This window comes from Mirounga angustirostris, unplaced genomic scaffold (assembly GCF_029215605.1).
Source record: "Mirounga angustirostris isolate CCGP_5_RB_7025 unplaced genomic scaffold, mMirAng1.0.hap1 SCAF_5, whole genome shotgun sequence".
In the NCBI taxonomy this organism is placed as follows: domain Eukaryota; kingdom Metazoa; phylum Chordata; class Mammalia; order Carnivora; family Phocidae; genus Mirounga; species Mirounga angustirostris.
In genome coordinates this window covers 108,340,203-108,354,562 of record NW_026991713.1, presented here as the reverse complement: position 1 = coordinate 108,354,562, position 14,360 = coordinate 108,340,203, and the positions used below count along the sequence as shown (strand labels likewise).

General features: G+C 41.5%; 1 protein-coding gene across 6 annotated transcripts in view; it reads right to left on the bottom strand.

The window, feature by feature from the left end:
• The window catches only part of NRP1 (neuropilin 1), a 137,378-nt gene that overhangs the window by 24,202 nt on the left and 98,816 nt on the right, over window positions 1-14,360 (bottom strand). For all 6 annotated transcript variants that reach the window (XM_064591869.1, XM_064591870.1, XM_045874213.2 and 3 more), the window contains 3 exons: window positions 12,815-12,959; window positions 5,691-6,022; window positions 933-1,077 (listed from right to left, as the gene is read on the bottom strand). In XM_064591869.1, the coding sequence (XP_064447939.1) occupies window positions 933-1,077; window positions 5,691-6,022; window positions 12,815-12,959 (622 nt within the window). The remainder of the gene's footprint in view (window positions 1-932; window positions 1,078-5,690; window positions 6,023-12,814; window positions 12,960-14,360) is intronic.

Sequence of the window (14,360 nt, the reverse complement as noted above, 5' to 3'; positions counted from 1 at the left end):
GATGAACATCTGGGTACCAACAATAGCCATCCTTTGAGCTAACCTGAAGAAAGACCTTTATGGGGATGGAAAAGTTGGTTACTCACTGATGCCCAAATCTAAGGCAGATGGGAATTCTAAGGCACAAAAGCATTAGATGGTACAATAAACAAACACAGCATTGGTTTTTTCAAACATTCCTCTTATGTATTATGTGATAAAAAGGCAGAGCTGCGTGCAGTTCTGAGGTCAGCGTGTGAAATGAATTTGTCCTTGGTATGACTTTCATATGATAAGTGTATGCAGTAATATCCTTAAGCGGATCTCACCGCACATTCAGACGTATGATCGCATGTAAAGTTTTGTTTCTCTGCAGCGGCCTAAGAAATTCATTCAAGGTAATGCTGGTATTTTAGTCTATCAGATGCTCCTTCCCACTAGTATGTGATGTAGTCACCACTGCAGACAGAAACTTGAATTGGACATAGAGGGCTAAACAACACTTAAAAAGTCAAAGGAGCTGGTGGTTTCCAGGGGTCAAGGGCAAACTGCTTAATGGGTGGGGGGGTTTACTTTAGAGTGATGGGAATGTTTTGGAACTAGACAGAGGTGGTGGTTGCATAAATAATTGTGAATGTGCTAAATGCCACTGAATTGTTCACTAAGAAATGGTCAGTTTTGTATTATGCGAATCTCACCTCAATAAATTATTTTTTAAAAAGTCAAAGGAGGCAACCCACAGAATCTGCAGAGAGTTCTGCCAACAACCAATACGAGGTACTGTTGCGTGGAGTGGGCTGGAATGTTGCGCCCCACGGGCTGGCAGACCCAGAGGCAGGGTCACGCAGGGGAAAAAGCTGGCCACTTGCAGCAGCCCCATCAGGGGCATAAATGCATGAAGACAGAGATTTAAAAAGTGGGAAACGAGATGGGACTCTGGAAATTGTAATTACCTTCCACTTCACAGCCCAGCAGCTCCATCCTCAGCCCTAGTCCTCCGTGAGTGGCTCTCTCAGGGTAGATCCTGATGAATCGTGTGGAAAGAGGTGAAAAAGTCCGTAGCTCAGGTGTATCGTAGTTGTTGTTGCCTTCAAAAGACTGTGAAGTATGAGAAACGCCGTTATCAATAAGACCTCGCTTTCAGCAGAAGAGTCCCTCCTTTAGGACTCTTAATAGGGCAGAGAAATAGACCCCATCCCACCACTTCATAAAACGGCTGACACCTTTGTCATAAATGAGCAAGTGAAAAACAAAACAAAACAAAACAAAACAATTAAGGCTTTTCCAAGAAGTGACAGATGTCATTTCTCAGAAACTTCGGCGCACACACTGAGGCTATCACAGAAGCTGAAGATTTAATGAGACATGTTTTCAATGATATGCTGATGTGTCTGGGAGAAGTGACCCTTCCTTGAGGAGGAGGAAGATAACTCAGGAAGAGAAGCTGCCATTTTTCAGAGCTATAATAGACACTACATTTCCAACAAGGATGCCGGTTACATTCTCTTAAAGGAGCGGGTCCTAGTTTTGCTAAGACTGTAGAAGGTGGAGAGATTAAATTCCTGAAGTTGGAGATATTAAATTTAATGTCATGCAAGTGCTATTTAGTCAGGAACTGGGGTTATCCAAACCCACTGAAATTGCTATTTACTGAAGCGGTACCACCCGTGGGAGGCATTTGTAGATAAAAGACCTTCTCATCTCAGGAAGGTAACAAAGGTCCTGACTATTGAAGGAGGTCCTGACGCAGGTGGTCCCGAACTGCAGTGTGAATGGGCTCCTCTTTTTGAAGTACATTCCTAACTTGAAGACACTGTGACCTTCTTCCGGAGCCAAGCCACCCATTGCCAGGGCGGCGACTTTTTACACTGACAGGAAGGTCAAAATCCTTGAGTGGAATCATAAGAAAGTGGAATAATAACTTTTGCAAGAAATAGATAAGCCTTCTTATATCCTCTTCTCTCAGCATCATTCTTTTTTTTTTTTTAAGATTTTATTTATTTGACAGAGAGAGACACAGAGAGAGAGGGAACACAAGCAGGGGGAGTGGGAGAGGGAGAAGCAGGCTCTCCGTGGAGCAGGGAGCCCGATGTGGGGCTCAATCTCAGGACCCCGGGATCATGACCTGAGCCGAAGGCAGACGCTTAACGACTGAGCCACCCAGGCGCCCCTCTCAGCATCATTCTTAATCCTGTCCAGGATGGGAGGTGGGGAAGGGGGATTAGAAGACTCAAATAGCCTTATCATTGGGAGTGTCTTATTATACATCAAACATTGCATGATATTTATGGGTGCGAGGCATTGTTCTAAGTGCTGAAAATATATGAATTCATTTAATCCTCAAAACAACTCCATGAGGTAGGTTCCATCACTAGCCTCAGCTTACAGATGAGGCACAGAGAGGTCAAGTAATGTGCCCATGGACACTGTAAGTGTCCGAGCCAGGGTTCAAACCTTGGCAGTCTTAACTGGGGCCCTTCACCACCCTGCTGTGATATCTACCCTTAGAAATGATCTAGTCTAATCTCATTAAATTCAGGAAATTGAGGTCTACAACCAAGGCTACATATTTAGTTTCCTTAATGTTTCTTTACATGTATTGCAGTTGGGGCTACCAAATCTGATCGATCAGATTGAGTGGATGGCCAGCCCCAGGCTATGTCAATCAGGAGCGGGGACTGTACCCAATTGCTGGGTCAAGAAGTCCTAAACCAGCAAAAGATGTGATCATTCAGTGGTAGAAATATCAGGGCTAAAAGGCGCACACATGTAAGAGAAGATAGACAGATTGGGTCGGCTGTGACATAACCAGAGGTTCTCTGTGTTCTAGAAGGAAATTAATCAGCCTTTTCCAATTCAGAAAAGCCTCCAGGAATCTAAAAGGACGTAGTTAACATAGATCCAGTTCTCCCCCTTAAAGCGTCCTTGTATTATTTTCAAGAGTTAACTCACGATTGGGGTTCTGCCCTCTTGATAGAGCACAGTTGCTTCTAGTCATTGAGAATCTGACATACGTTATTGTTAGGCCCAATTAAGTGTCATCAGCGAGGTATAATTATGATGAAAACAACACTGCTACACACGTGTGTTCTCTTGATGTTAACACAGCTCCAACAATCATAGGAGAAAAGCACTTATAGTTATGGAATCCGGGCTCTTCTTCTCATTTTAACTTGAGTAAAGAATTAGCACAATGTAAAAACATAAAAGCTGTTGGGGATGAGCTGGGAAGAATACTAGCCGTGAACAGCCATATGGAACTGGGCTAACTTCGTTAAGATAACGCTGTTTATGAAATATCTTCGTGTCCTTTTACTAATTATGTTTAGAAGAAGAGGGCTTTGAGGCTTTAGATCTCCTATCTGCTCCTGAGAAGTCCAGTTAATTCAGAGACTCTGATATACCTTGTCCATCACGTGCTACTTGAGGGTAGGAAGTGAGGAGCAGGTATAGAGGATTTTCAATCCATCAAAGTGCTGTTTTATTTATTAAAACCCAGTACTCATTCTAGTATCACATAAAAGGTACTTGGCAGTCTAAGCAGGTAACCTTCGTTTGTAAGTTTAAATATAGCTATGTGTTAAATGTCATTATACAATTCAGTAATATGTACTGCTCCTAAACTGAAGGTTTTACCCGTGTCCTTTTGCATCTTAAAGATTTTATTTCAGGAGAAGGACATGTTAGGAATCACAGATTAGGCTCTATGTAAATAATTTAGACGTTTTCGTGGTTTTAAATATCCTAGGAAGACGATAATGATGGATAAAATAATGTTTTAGGAGAAAAACCTCACATACTCATGAATGGAGTTTTTTATTATTGTTGTTGAAACTGAAAACTGTGTGCTGGCTTCCAGGGGACTTCCAAAGGCAATGTACTACAACAGAGTGATAGCTTTAGCTTTAGACTTGATTGAAGACGCAATGAAGCCTACTGTATGCTTTGGATAAGACATACGTGTCACAAGAGCATCAGCTTCTGGACGCTGCTGATGGGTGGCATAGTCATGCTTAGTGATAAAGTCAGAAGGCTCACAGCTCCTCAGGAAAGATCGGCTCTTAGGGGAACTCCAGTGTCTGATGTTTATTTTACTTTTTCTTTTGCAGACACAAAAGGGGGAAATGAAATGAACACAAGAAAGAGAGTAGCTGCACGTAGATTAAAAAAAAAACACTGGAAATGTTTTGGAAACCACAAGTGAAGCAGGGGTGAGATGGGAGAGAATTTCTTACATTTCTGACAGCGCCCCGGCTCTCAGTGGCCCGCTGCACTGGTGCTGACCACAGCTCGTGGGGGACAGGCGGGCTCTGCAGAGACAGACGTGGAGCTGGCGGTCCCCGCAGGCTTCTGTTTCCTGCCTGCAATGCCCTTGGCCTGAGTCACTTATATCAAGCCACATTCCCACACTCGCTTAGAGGGGGAGCAAGGGTAACGTTCCCGCCAACGGGCTAAGATCTTTTCACAAAAGGAGTAGGTCCCGGGCAAAGCAGGGATGGGAAACCAGTTGTGTTGGGTGTGAGAAGTACCATGGGCTGAATACCATTCCCACAGTGCAGACAGAATGGATGGTCTGTGGGTTGTTACTTACTTCATCCTTAAACCAGCTATCAGGCCACCCAGCATACTCTTGGGTGTCTTCTCCTGGTTGGTGTTGTGTGCTCAGGGAATGCAAATAAGTTTGATCGTCAGTCTAACTAAAACGTAATCACTAAAGAAGATCTGTTTGGTTGAAAAAAATGATACGACATGTTGCGGGGAATGTTGGAATATCTCCCTTTTCACCTCAAGAACCAACTGTATTTTAAAAGGTTCCAATGTATAAAAAACATATGGAAGCACGGTTCACAAAAGCCAAAAGGCAGAAGCAATGATAGGGTCCATCGGTGGAAGAATGGATACACGAAGTGTGGTACATGTGTACAAGAGAGTATCATTCAGCTTAAAAAAAATGGAATCCTGCCACATGCTACAACTTGAGGACGTTGTGCTAAGTAAAATAAGACAATCACGAAAGTTCAAATATTGTATGATCCCACTTATGTGAGGCTCCTAGAGAAGTCAGATTCATAGAGACAGAAAGTGAAATGGTGGTTGCCAGGAGCTGAGGGTCAGGGGATGGGAGTTATTGCTTGGTGGGTCTAGAGTTTCAATTTTGCAAGATGACGAAGTTCTGGAGATTGGTTGCACAGCAGTATGAATGTACTTAACACAATTGACCTGTATACCTGAAAAGGTTAAGATGGTAAATTTTATGTTATGTGTATTTTACCACAATTAAAAGGTAAAAAAAAAAAAAAAAACAAAAAAAAAACCACATTTAAATGAGGGAAGGGTAAGAGAAGGGGAAAGGGATTTGTGGGGTGCTAAGAGAATAGAATCTGCAGAGAGATTCTGAGTTTCTACTGGCCCTGTCAGCCCCAGACCCCCAGCCTCTGGGCCGCCCTGCCTCCTGAGTGTTGATCTTTCTGCTGTTCCCTAAGGAAGGAAAAGTGAGCAGCAATGCTCTCAGAGACCATGTTTAGCACCTCATTCCTGGCTTCCCTAGAATGGAGGTCTTATGGACACCATCGAACACCTCCACTGATGTCACGGCTTAAAAGAAATACAAAGTCGTACTTCTTCAGGAAAATGCAGGAGGTCCTTGATCTAAGGCAACGACGCGGGAAGGGACTCCCTGCCCTGCAGCCGCCCCCGTCCCTGGACCTCACCTTAGCCTTGCGCTTGCTGTCATCCATGATCATTTTCCAGTCTGAGCCATTGTTGCTGTACCCGATCTTGAATTTCCTCATGAACACTTTGTTCTCCCGGTGCTTCCCCCCCTGAATGATGATGCCCCTCACAATCTTCTCTTCCCCCAAGTCCACCTGGAGCCACTCGTTTATGTATGGGTGGGGCGCGGGCGGCAGTGCCCAGCCGGAGCGACTGGTTACCAGGCGAATATTTTCAGGCATCCAGTTTCTCTCCCCTTGGTTTGATGCTGTTATCTGGGAGTCAGAGATAAGTCCAGACACCATCCCCAACATGCCAGAGCAAGGATAATCTAGAGGGTGGAATGAAACAGACGGCGTAAGATCGTTTTCTACAAGTCTCCATGCTTAGAGAATGCCACAGATGGAATAGGCACGTTGTCTGTTCCCGTTCATACACACGTTCTGGGTCATTTGACATTAAACCAGGGCCTTCCCTCCCTCAAACCTTTCTCCTACACTGGCAGAACCCCCCTCCCAGGACCACGTTCCAATAGAGAAAATCTTCCGTAAGGGCACACATTTCTGCCTTTCTGAGTTCTTCCAGATTTAATGTCAAAGTATTGATGTTTCTATCCCTTTGGTATCCAGAACTTATTCCCAGATCCAGTACAGGCCCTGGACAACAGAGTTTCAGTTTATGATGGGCACGAGATGTGAAATCAGTAATTACAGCAACAGGATGCTGTCCTGCCCACCCCTCATTCTAACAGCATTAGGAAGTTTCCACACAAATATCCATTGTCATCTCAAATGTACCGTGTCCAAAACCCAATGGTCCTTTTCCCTTGACACTGAATCCCTTTATCAAACTCTGTGTTTTAACCAGTGGAACCACCAACCAGCTAGTTCCTGCCTAGTCATCTTGTCTATCCCTATTTTACATTTTTGCTTTCCTGTTCTGCTACTAAAATCTGTCATGTTTTTGTTAACCAAAAAAAAAAAAAGAAGAAGAAGAAGAAATCTGTTGGCCCTGCCTTGTGGTCCCCCTTTCCTTATGCATCATCCTGGTCTGCGCCCTCCTGGCCAGGGTGCTCAATGGCCTGTTAGACACCAGTTGTGAATCTACACCACCCATAACTGCCAATTCATTTTTCCTAAAAATTTTTCTGCAGTATCATTCTTATGTCCCCAAATCTTCCATCGCTAAGTAAAATAAGCCAGACTCAAAAGGACAAATACTGTATGAGTCCACTGATATCAGGTACCTAGAATAGTCAGATACATAAAGAAAGGAAGTAGAGTGGTGTTTGCCAGGAGCTGGTAGGAGGCAAGAATGGGGGTAGAATTTAACGGGTACAGGGTTTTAGTTTGGGATAATGAAAAGCTCTGGCAATGGATGGTGGTGATGGTTGCACAGTAATATGATTGTACTCAACACAACTCAATTGTACACTTAAAATGGTTAAAATGGTAAATTTTATGTAATGCATATTTACCACAATAATAAAAGACAGAGCTTTAGAAAATTTCCATGGCTCTCCATTATTTATAGGACCATATAAAAAGTCTCTATCCAGCTTTTGAGACCTTCATTTTGGTTTCACACTGTTTATCTAACTTTATTTCCTCTTACTGACAGCATATTCCAGCTAATCCATTTTCTTCTCCAATCCTCACCATTGCCTTTGCTCAAAATGTTCCTGCTTCTCCTTATCCTCTTGTGGACAGAAATAAGGTCTGCTAGGACATTAGAACCCGGCCTCAGACTCTTCATGAAAACTTCTCAAACTACTCTAGACTTTATTCTGAAGTCTCCCTTCTCAGAAATATGACTGCCCGTGCGAGAAGTAGCTCAGAGTTTCGCATTAAACTGTTCTCTCCTTGTTTTTAAGACTGGTCATCTTGTATCCACAGCTAGATTATAAATTCCTCAAAGGCAAGGAACAGCATCAGATCTTTCTACATCTTCTACAGCAGCCCAAGAAGCTTCTGAGCATAAGGAGAGTATCAATCATTGATTTATTGGCGACTTAATAACAAACCGTTCAATCATTCTCCTTTCAAAACTGTACACCTCAATCAAGGACATGCATAGGAACGATAACCTATTTTTTCTTTGAAATAACTCAATTCTGCATAATATAATCAAAATTTAGCTTAAAAATATAACCATCCTAAGTGAGAAGCACATATTTAATGCAATTAAACTGTGTCCATGTTATCAGCTGCCCTTAAGAATGAATTACTCAGACACTTTCCAGATGAGTTGTACATTTCAGGTCATGTGATTTCTTTATCCAAGCATTCAGTCCCAGCTCATCTAGGAATTATGCATGTCCTGTCAACCAAGCCTGCCAGGCCTTCCAGATCATGGCTTTGCAAAGCCTCTCCTCATTTACCGCTTTTGCTAGAGGCAAATGGAATAAAGCACTTCCTTACAGTAGTGGAATGGAGGGAGGCTTTCTCTCATTTTGTTCCCTCCACTAGAATGTCCCCATTATCTTGCCCTTCCCACTGTCTAAACCACTAGAAATCTTGAGTGGTTTTCAAATGCTACAGTTTTCCCCATCTTTCCAACTAGGTGTGGTTTTCCTTTTCTAAGACTCTTTATTAGCACTTGATCTGCATTTCTCCTAGACTGATGACCATATTCTGTTCCTTGGATTGCTGTTACTTGCCTCACCACATTTTAAGTTCTTTGGGGACATGAACCAAGTCATATCTAAAAATTTTCTATGACTCCTTGAGCCCTGCTTTCTTTATGGTATTTGCTTAACAAATATTTGTTGAATGAATCAACTTATTAACACAATAAAGGCAGTGGCCAGTTTCTGTCAAGCGCCCCTTCCTGCAATTCAGTCACAGTATTTGCTCCAGGCTGGGATCTGGAAACCAAGGATAAACTCAATGGGGATTAAAAAAAAATTATAAAAAGCATTTTACTGAGGGTCTATGAAACTATAGTGCTAAAAATAGAAGTCACATTTTTGGTCACTGTGGTCACACCTGACTGATTCAGAATCAGCCTTTATAAAGAAAATGTTTAGCTGGTAATAAGGACCAGATGTTACCATCTGGAGAAATGCACAATAACCTGAATATTGTAAGGAGAGCACAACCTTTACCAGATTAACGTCCTTTCTCTAATGCAGACTTGGCTAGGGCGCAGTTTACATATCCACAGACCATGTGATGCCCTGCCCCCATTCAGCCCACATGCAGTTAGATACCCATTCCTTCTTATAAGCCTGCCTCATCCAAAAAGAACAATGAAGAGGCACCTTGATTTGCCTTTGACTAAAAATTATGTGACTCACTTTTAGCAATGACTAGGAGAAAAATTACATTAACATTTCAAAGTCTGAATGAGATACTAGGATCTACTTCTATTCTTCCATAGCAGGCTGGCTCAGCTGTGCGTGGCTACATGTCAAAGCCTTTGGAAGTAGTGTTGCCAAATTTAGAAAACAAACAATCCAAGAAAAACAACAAAACAAGAAGCAGGATGGCACACTAAATTAGAACTTAAAATAATGAATCATTTTTTAGTATAAGTATGTCCCAAATACTGCATGGGATATGCTTGTACTAAGAAATGATTTGTCACTTATCTGAATCAAATTTAACTGGACATTCTGTATTTTACTTGGCAACCCTGTTTGGATAGCTTAAAAGCAATCCTCTCCTAGGGAGAGATGAGTTCTGAGAGATGAGAGATGGGGAATTAAGGTAGTTCTTTCCATTGATATTGTTTTATAGCAAAATCTCTGTACTCAGTTTTAAAACTGAGATATACTGGTAAACCAAATACTCAGTTTCCAAGAATGAGAAGGTGATAGCTGCATTTGATGGATGAAACTGAATGAGCATAATGTAATCTTCCCATGATGACTCAGGGTATTGTGGTGCCTGAGGTCATCCTTGCAAACTTTGGCTAACATAGGAACACAATGATGTGTGCAGAAACGCCAGTTAAGAGACTTCCGGTTAACAAACACAAGTTAACAGAGTTTGCAGTATGTTCTCATACATCAAGCAGTAACTCTCCAAGGTTATTTTCCTCAATATCCATATCTGCCAAAACGAGGAAGCCTGCTTTGTCAAAATAATGAAAATGCTCCTTTGTCAATCATCTATAAAGCAGAATGGTTTGCCTCAATCTTATTTTCTTTATATCTTTTTATGGTGACACCCACTGTATACTCTGGATTTTCTAGGATTATTGTATTTTTTAAAAAATAATTTCTGAATACAAAAATTAGGTGAAAACTTGAGGGCTCTGGAGACTTTGGAGTCAAGTGATGTATTCATGGGGTAACTTTTAATTCAATAGTTTTTGTTGGTTTTAATCCAGTTTGAGTTAAGACTTGCCAACCCAAGAGGAGAGGGTGATATTTTGAAATTCAGTCATTTGTTTGTGGATAGAAATGCAAGTCAACCATCGTTCCATCCATTCATTCATTCATTCATTCATTCAAAAATAAGTGTGTTGATCACGTGTTATGGTCCAGGCATTACAGGACACAATAGAAGATAAGGCAAACATGGCCCCTGCTTCCACGTGTCTCCCGGTTTAGCAGGGATACTGAAGCCTTGTTTCTCTTGCATTGGTCTCCACTCTGAGGGGACCGTGGCCTCTGAAGGTGAAAACTATCTGCTTCTGGCAACCAAGAAGAAAACACTGATATCATCGTCTCCTCAGAGGCTCTGCTTGCTGGGACTTGTTCTAGGCCCCGTTCATCGAGCACCATGACCTCTGTCATTTACTGGGTACCGTTTAGGGAGCATTTACTCTAAGCCAAGTGTGTTATATTCTTTCAACTTAATCTTCATTACAGCTGAATTAAGGTCAATCTTATTGACCAGGAAATGGAGGTCAGAGAGACAAAATGTCTTCCCCGTGGTCACACATTCACCCAACGGACAGTCCAGAGTGAGGCCTGGGTAAATGTCTGCACACTTTCTGTCCACGTGACTATCATTATAACATACTGCCTTCCCCAAAAACCTGCTTTGGTCAATTATTTGGAGACTGTAGCTACTGTCCTAGACAGGAGTATCTAAAATATATCAGGGGTCATGATAAAGAGATTAGCAACTATGAGCCTAAAAGCAGTATCTTTTGAGGGAAACAAATAGCTGCTTAAAATGATTATAAAATAAAATACATGTGAAAATAAGAATATGCTGTTGTAGACATCGATGTTTAAATAAATAGGTCATTCACCTAATCCTTTAACATGTTCCACTAAATCATTAACATTTTCATTTTAAAAATCCAATAAATTATTCACCTTCCTCAGATGTGAAGACTCACATGCCTAGAATGAACTCTCAGCGAAATCCTTGTGAAAATGGAAAAGACCAGTTCAAGTTTAAGTGAATGTCTTATTTAACTGAAGGGAGAACCTCAGGAGTCCGAGTTCAGACCAACATGCTTAGAATCACGAAGTTTCTTCTTCTTTTTCTTTCTTTCTTTTTTTTTTTTTTTTTGGTATAGTGACATAAAATTAGAAATGAGCCCGAAATTTCCACCCTGACCTCAAATGGCCTTGTTTCTATGAATTTATGGGTGGCTTCTCAAATTTCTAATGCTCTGAAAATTACCTAGAACTTTTCCTCATGTAATTGCTGATCAAAAATCAAGCCAAGGTTATATCTAACTTTTCAATGTTCCTTGTTTCTCCAAACCTCTTTCCACCCAACTCCTCCTGCCTCCAACGCCTTGAACTTTCTGAGTCTTTGAACCTAAAACAATAAACAAGTCTGTCTCTGGGATGGAAATAAATACGATTTTGGTAAGAAATCCGATGTTAGTTTTTACTTTCCAAAATGGAATCTCCTAAAAACTAGTATAGTTTTTTTCTCCTTAGTTTTTTCTCGAGGTGCTTTTCTCCAAATGGCTTGTAATTTCATTGAAAACTGCCCAGCTGGGTGTTTTTCCCCACCTTCAAAAATCAGTGTTTTCCTTCTGTAGACATAATTATACTAAGGAGGATAAAAATAAAAGCAATAGTGTTGGCATTCATGGAAGAAGATATTAAATGCCCTAACTATGTATACTAACATAGTGTTTAAAGATAGTTCAGAGACTTTTAAAAGTTATTCACTTGTAATGACTTTTTGGTGAATCAGTTACTGATTCTGTTTAACTTTTAAACCTACTTTGAAGGTTATATTGGATTGCTTTTTTTTAAATGAAACTTTTGCAATTTATTTACTTAAAAGAAAAGGAATTCTGGTGTGACTGCTATTAGAATACTCCAGAATACAGCAGGATCATACAGCAAGGTCAGTGGACAAGTCATGGCTGCATTGATTGCCACAGGAATACAGCGAGAATAACAGTCGTGATGGCTCTTTTATTTTCAGCTCTGCCCCGCCTGGCCTACCCTTTTAGTCACTTAATGCCTCCAGAGTGCACCTTCTTCATCTCTCAAATGGGTAGAATCCCTCTACTTACAGCAATTTAACAGAAACTTTTAAAGTCCTATTCATGTCAGAAGAAACAAACAAAAAACTAGAAACGTTGACAGATCAATTTCTAACATTAATATATGCACTCCGCAAAGGATGGATAGATACTGAGACACAGAGTTGTCAGGGGAATTAGTAAGTAAAGGAGTTAAACTGCTCCTTGATCTTGGCCGACAGAGCCACCTGTAGCCTTCAAAATTAAAAAGATAAAGCGATGGAGAGCATGTCATGTAATAATTTTTAATTGCAACTCTACTGAGCACCTGTCAGTGGGCCGTGCATCCAGGAAATGGGGACGGAAGCTTGGTGCTCGCCTTCATGGAGTTTGCCGACTAGTGGGAAGGCGCTGCTTTAACAAACACCTGCCACACGCCAGACTGTGCTGAGTGCTTTAGACCCATGAGCTAATCCATTATCCCAACAACCCTGCATGGCGTCCACTGTCATGTTTCCTAGGTGAGATAAGTAAGGCTTTGGAAAATAGTCAATTCTCTCCCCAGATAAGCTAGCGAGGGGTACAAACAGGACTTAACGTCAGATCTGTCTAAATCCAAAGGGCATACTCTTAGCCACCAAATGAAAATGACCACATTTGTATAAAATAACTGCTTATATTTAAAAGTTCACGTAAGTCAAAATGAGGCCATCTTCAAGCTGGAGCTTACCTGTGATCTTGCAGCCATATACTTCAAACCGCATAGAAATGCCAGTTTCCCAAGTCACAGGTTTGATTCGGACGAATCGAGTTATTAGTGGTTTAGGGAAAACTCCAAACACAACATCTGTGGGGTTGGTGTTTCCCTGAAAGATCTATATAGAGAAAGAAAAGGCCCGATTTAAGATGAATACAAAAATATGTTTTCACAAATGCCTATAAAATTATTTACAACTTCAGCATTGTCCATCAAGGTTGAGGCGACATTAAAAACTTGTCATGTTATTTTTTCAAATGATAGCAATCAGAAAATTCATGTGTAATACAGAATGTTGCCCTAATCATCTATTCAATTTTCTGAGAGCCTAGAGCCTCCAAAAACCCTATTACAAAGGTAACATTTGTTAAAGGCTAAATGCAATCATCTAAAAAAGTTGGAGGTTATTAACTTTATCATAAGGACCTACAGAATACTATAGACATTTCATGGAAACTCACACTACTTTACTTTCCCAGGAACCCCCAGAAGGAGTACTTTTGGAATTCAGTGTAGGGTCTAGCTTTTTGAAAATTCTAGGCTATGTTCCCAGCTACAACACTGGGGCAAGTGGTCTCCCCACTTTTAACTCCATTTCTTGATGGAAAATCTTATCCCTGACATTAATTAATCACTTCCATCTTTTTTGGGTTATTGGTAAAATCATGTTTTAGTGGTCAAAATCTAAACCGAATTAGAAATGATATGCAACTAGAAATCAGCTTTTCTAGGGCTCCTGCCTCTAGTTTTAAAAATGAGTCATTTTATTCTAAGAAAGAGGAGGCATGTAACTGCAAATGTAGTAAGTGCCAGTCATGAATGAGTTTCCCACAAGATCTGTTGGGGCCACGCTGCCTGGGCATGGCACCACAGCCTGTTCTCTAGCAAGGTCTCTGAGGAGTGCAGACTGTTTGCCATGCTGGAACACTCTGGCACTAGACTACCTCTGGAGGAGCTGAAGGCCTCCACTTCTCTGGTATTTACTTCAGCCCTGAACTGGGGAGAGCCCACGTGAAAGTAAAAGCAACTAGCACTTTGCTTCTCACACAGCCTAGCCGCGCCATATTCCAGTTAGGTTGTGTCACTTGGGCGTTGCTGGGCCCCTCGGAGGCCTGGAGATTCCTCCCCACCTTTCCAGATAAGTTCTCAGAGGAGGAGCACAATTTCCCAGGGCTTGTTCTTCCCCCGGGAGAGAAGACTTCTAAAAGTCGGGACGATGTTTTTGCTTCATTTAGCTTAAGTGGCCTGCACGACAGAAGGTGGTCAAATGCTTTACGAAGTTGGCCGTTAGCCTGATCCCTCTCCAGAGATGGTTTAATATCATAATTTATCTAGCCTGTGATGGCCTTTAGATTTCTGTCCTACTTCAGCAAATCTCTCTGGGAAACAATCTGTGTGGGAGCATTTTTGTGTGACAAAGAATAATGGGTAGCTACCAGAGGGAGTAGAGTCCCAAACCGTAATGCTTGAAGGGTCAACAAGTCCACTTCAGGGAGAGACCGGCAGTCAGTTAAGAGGG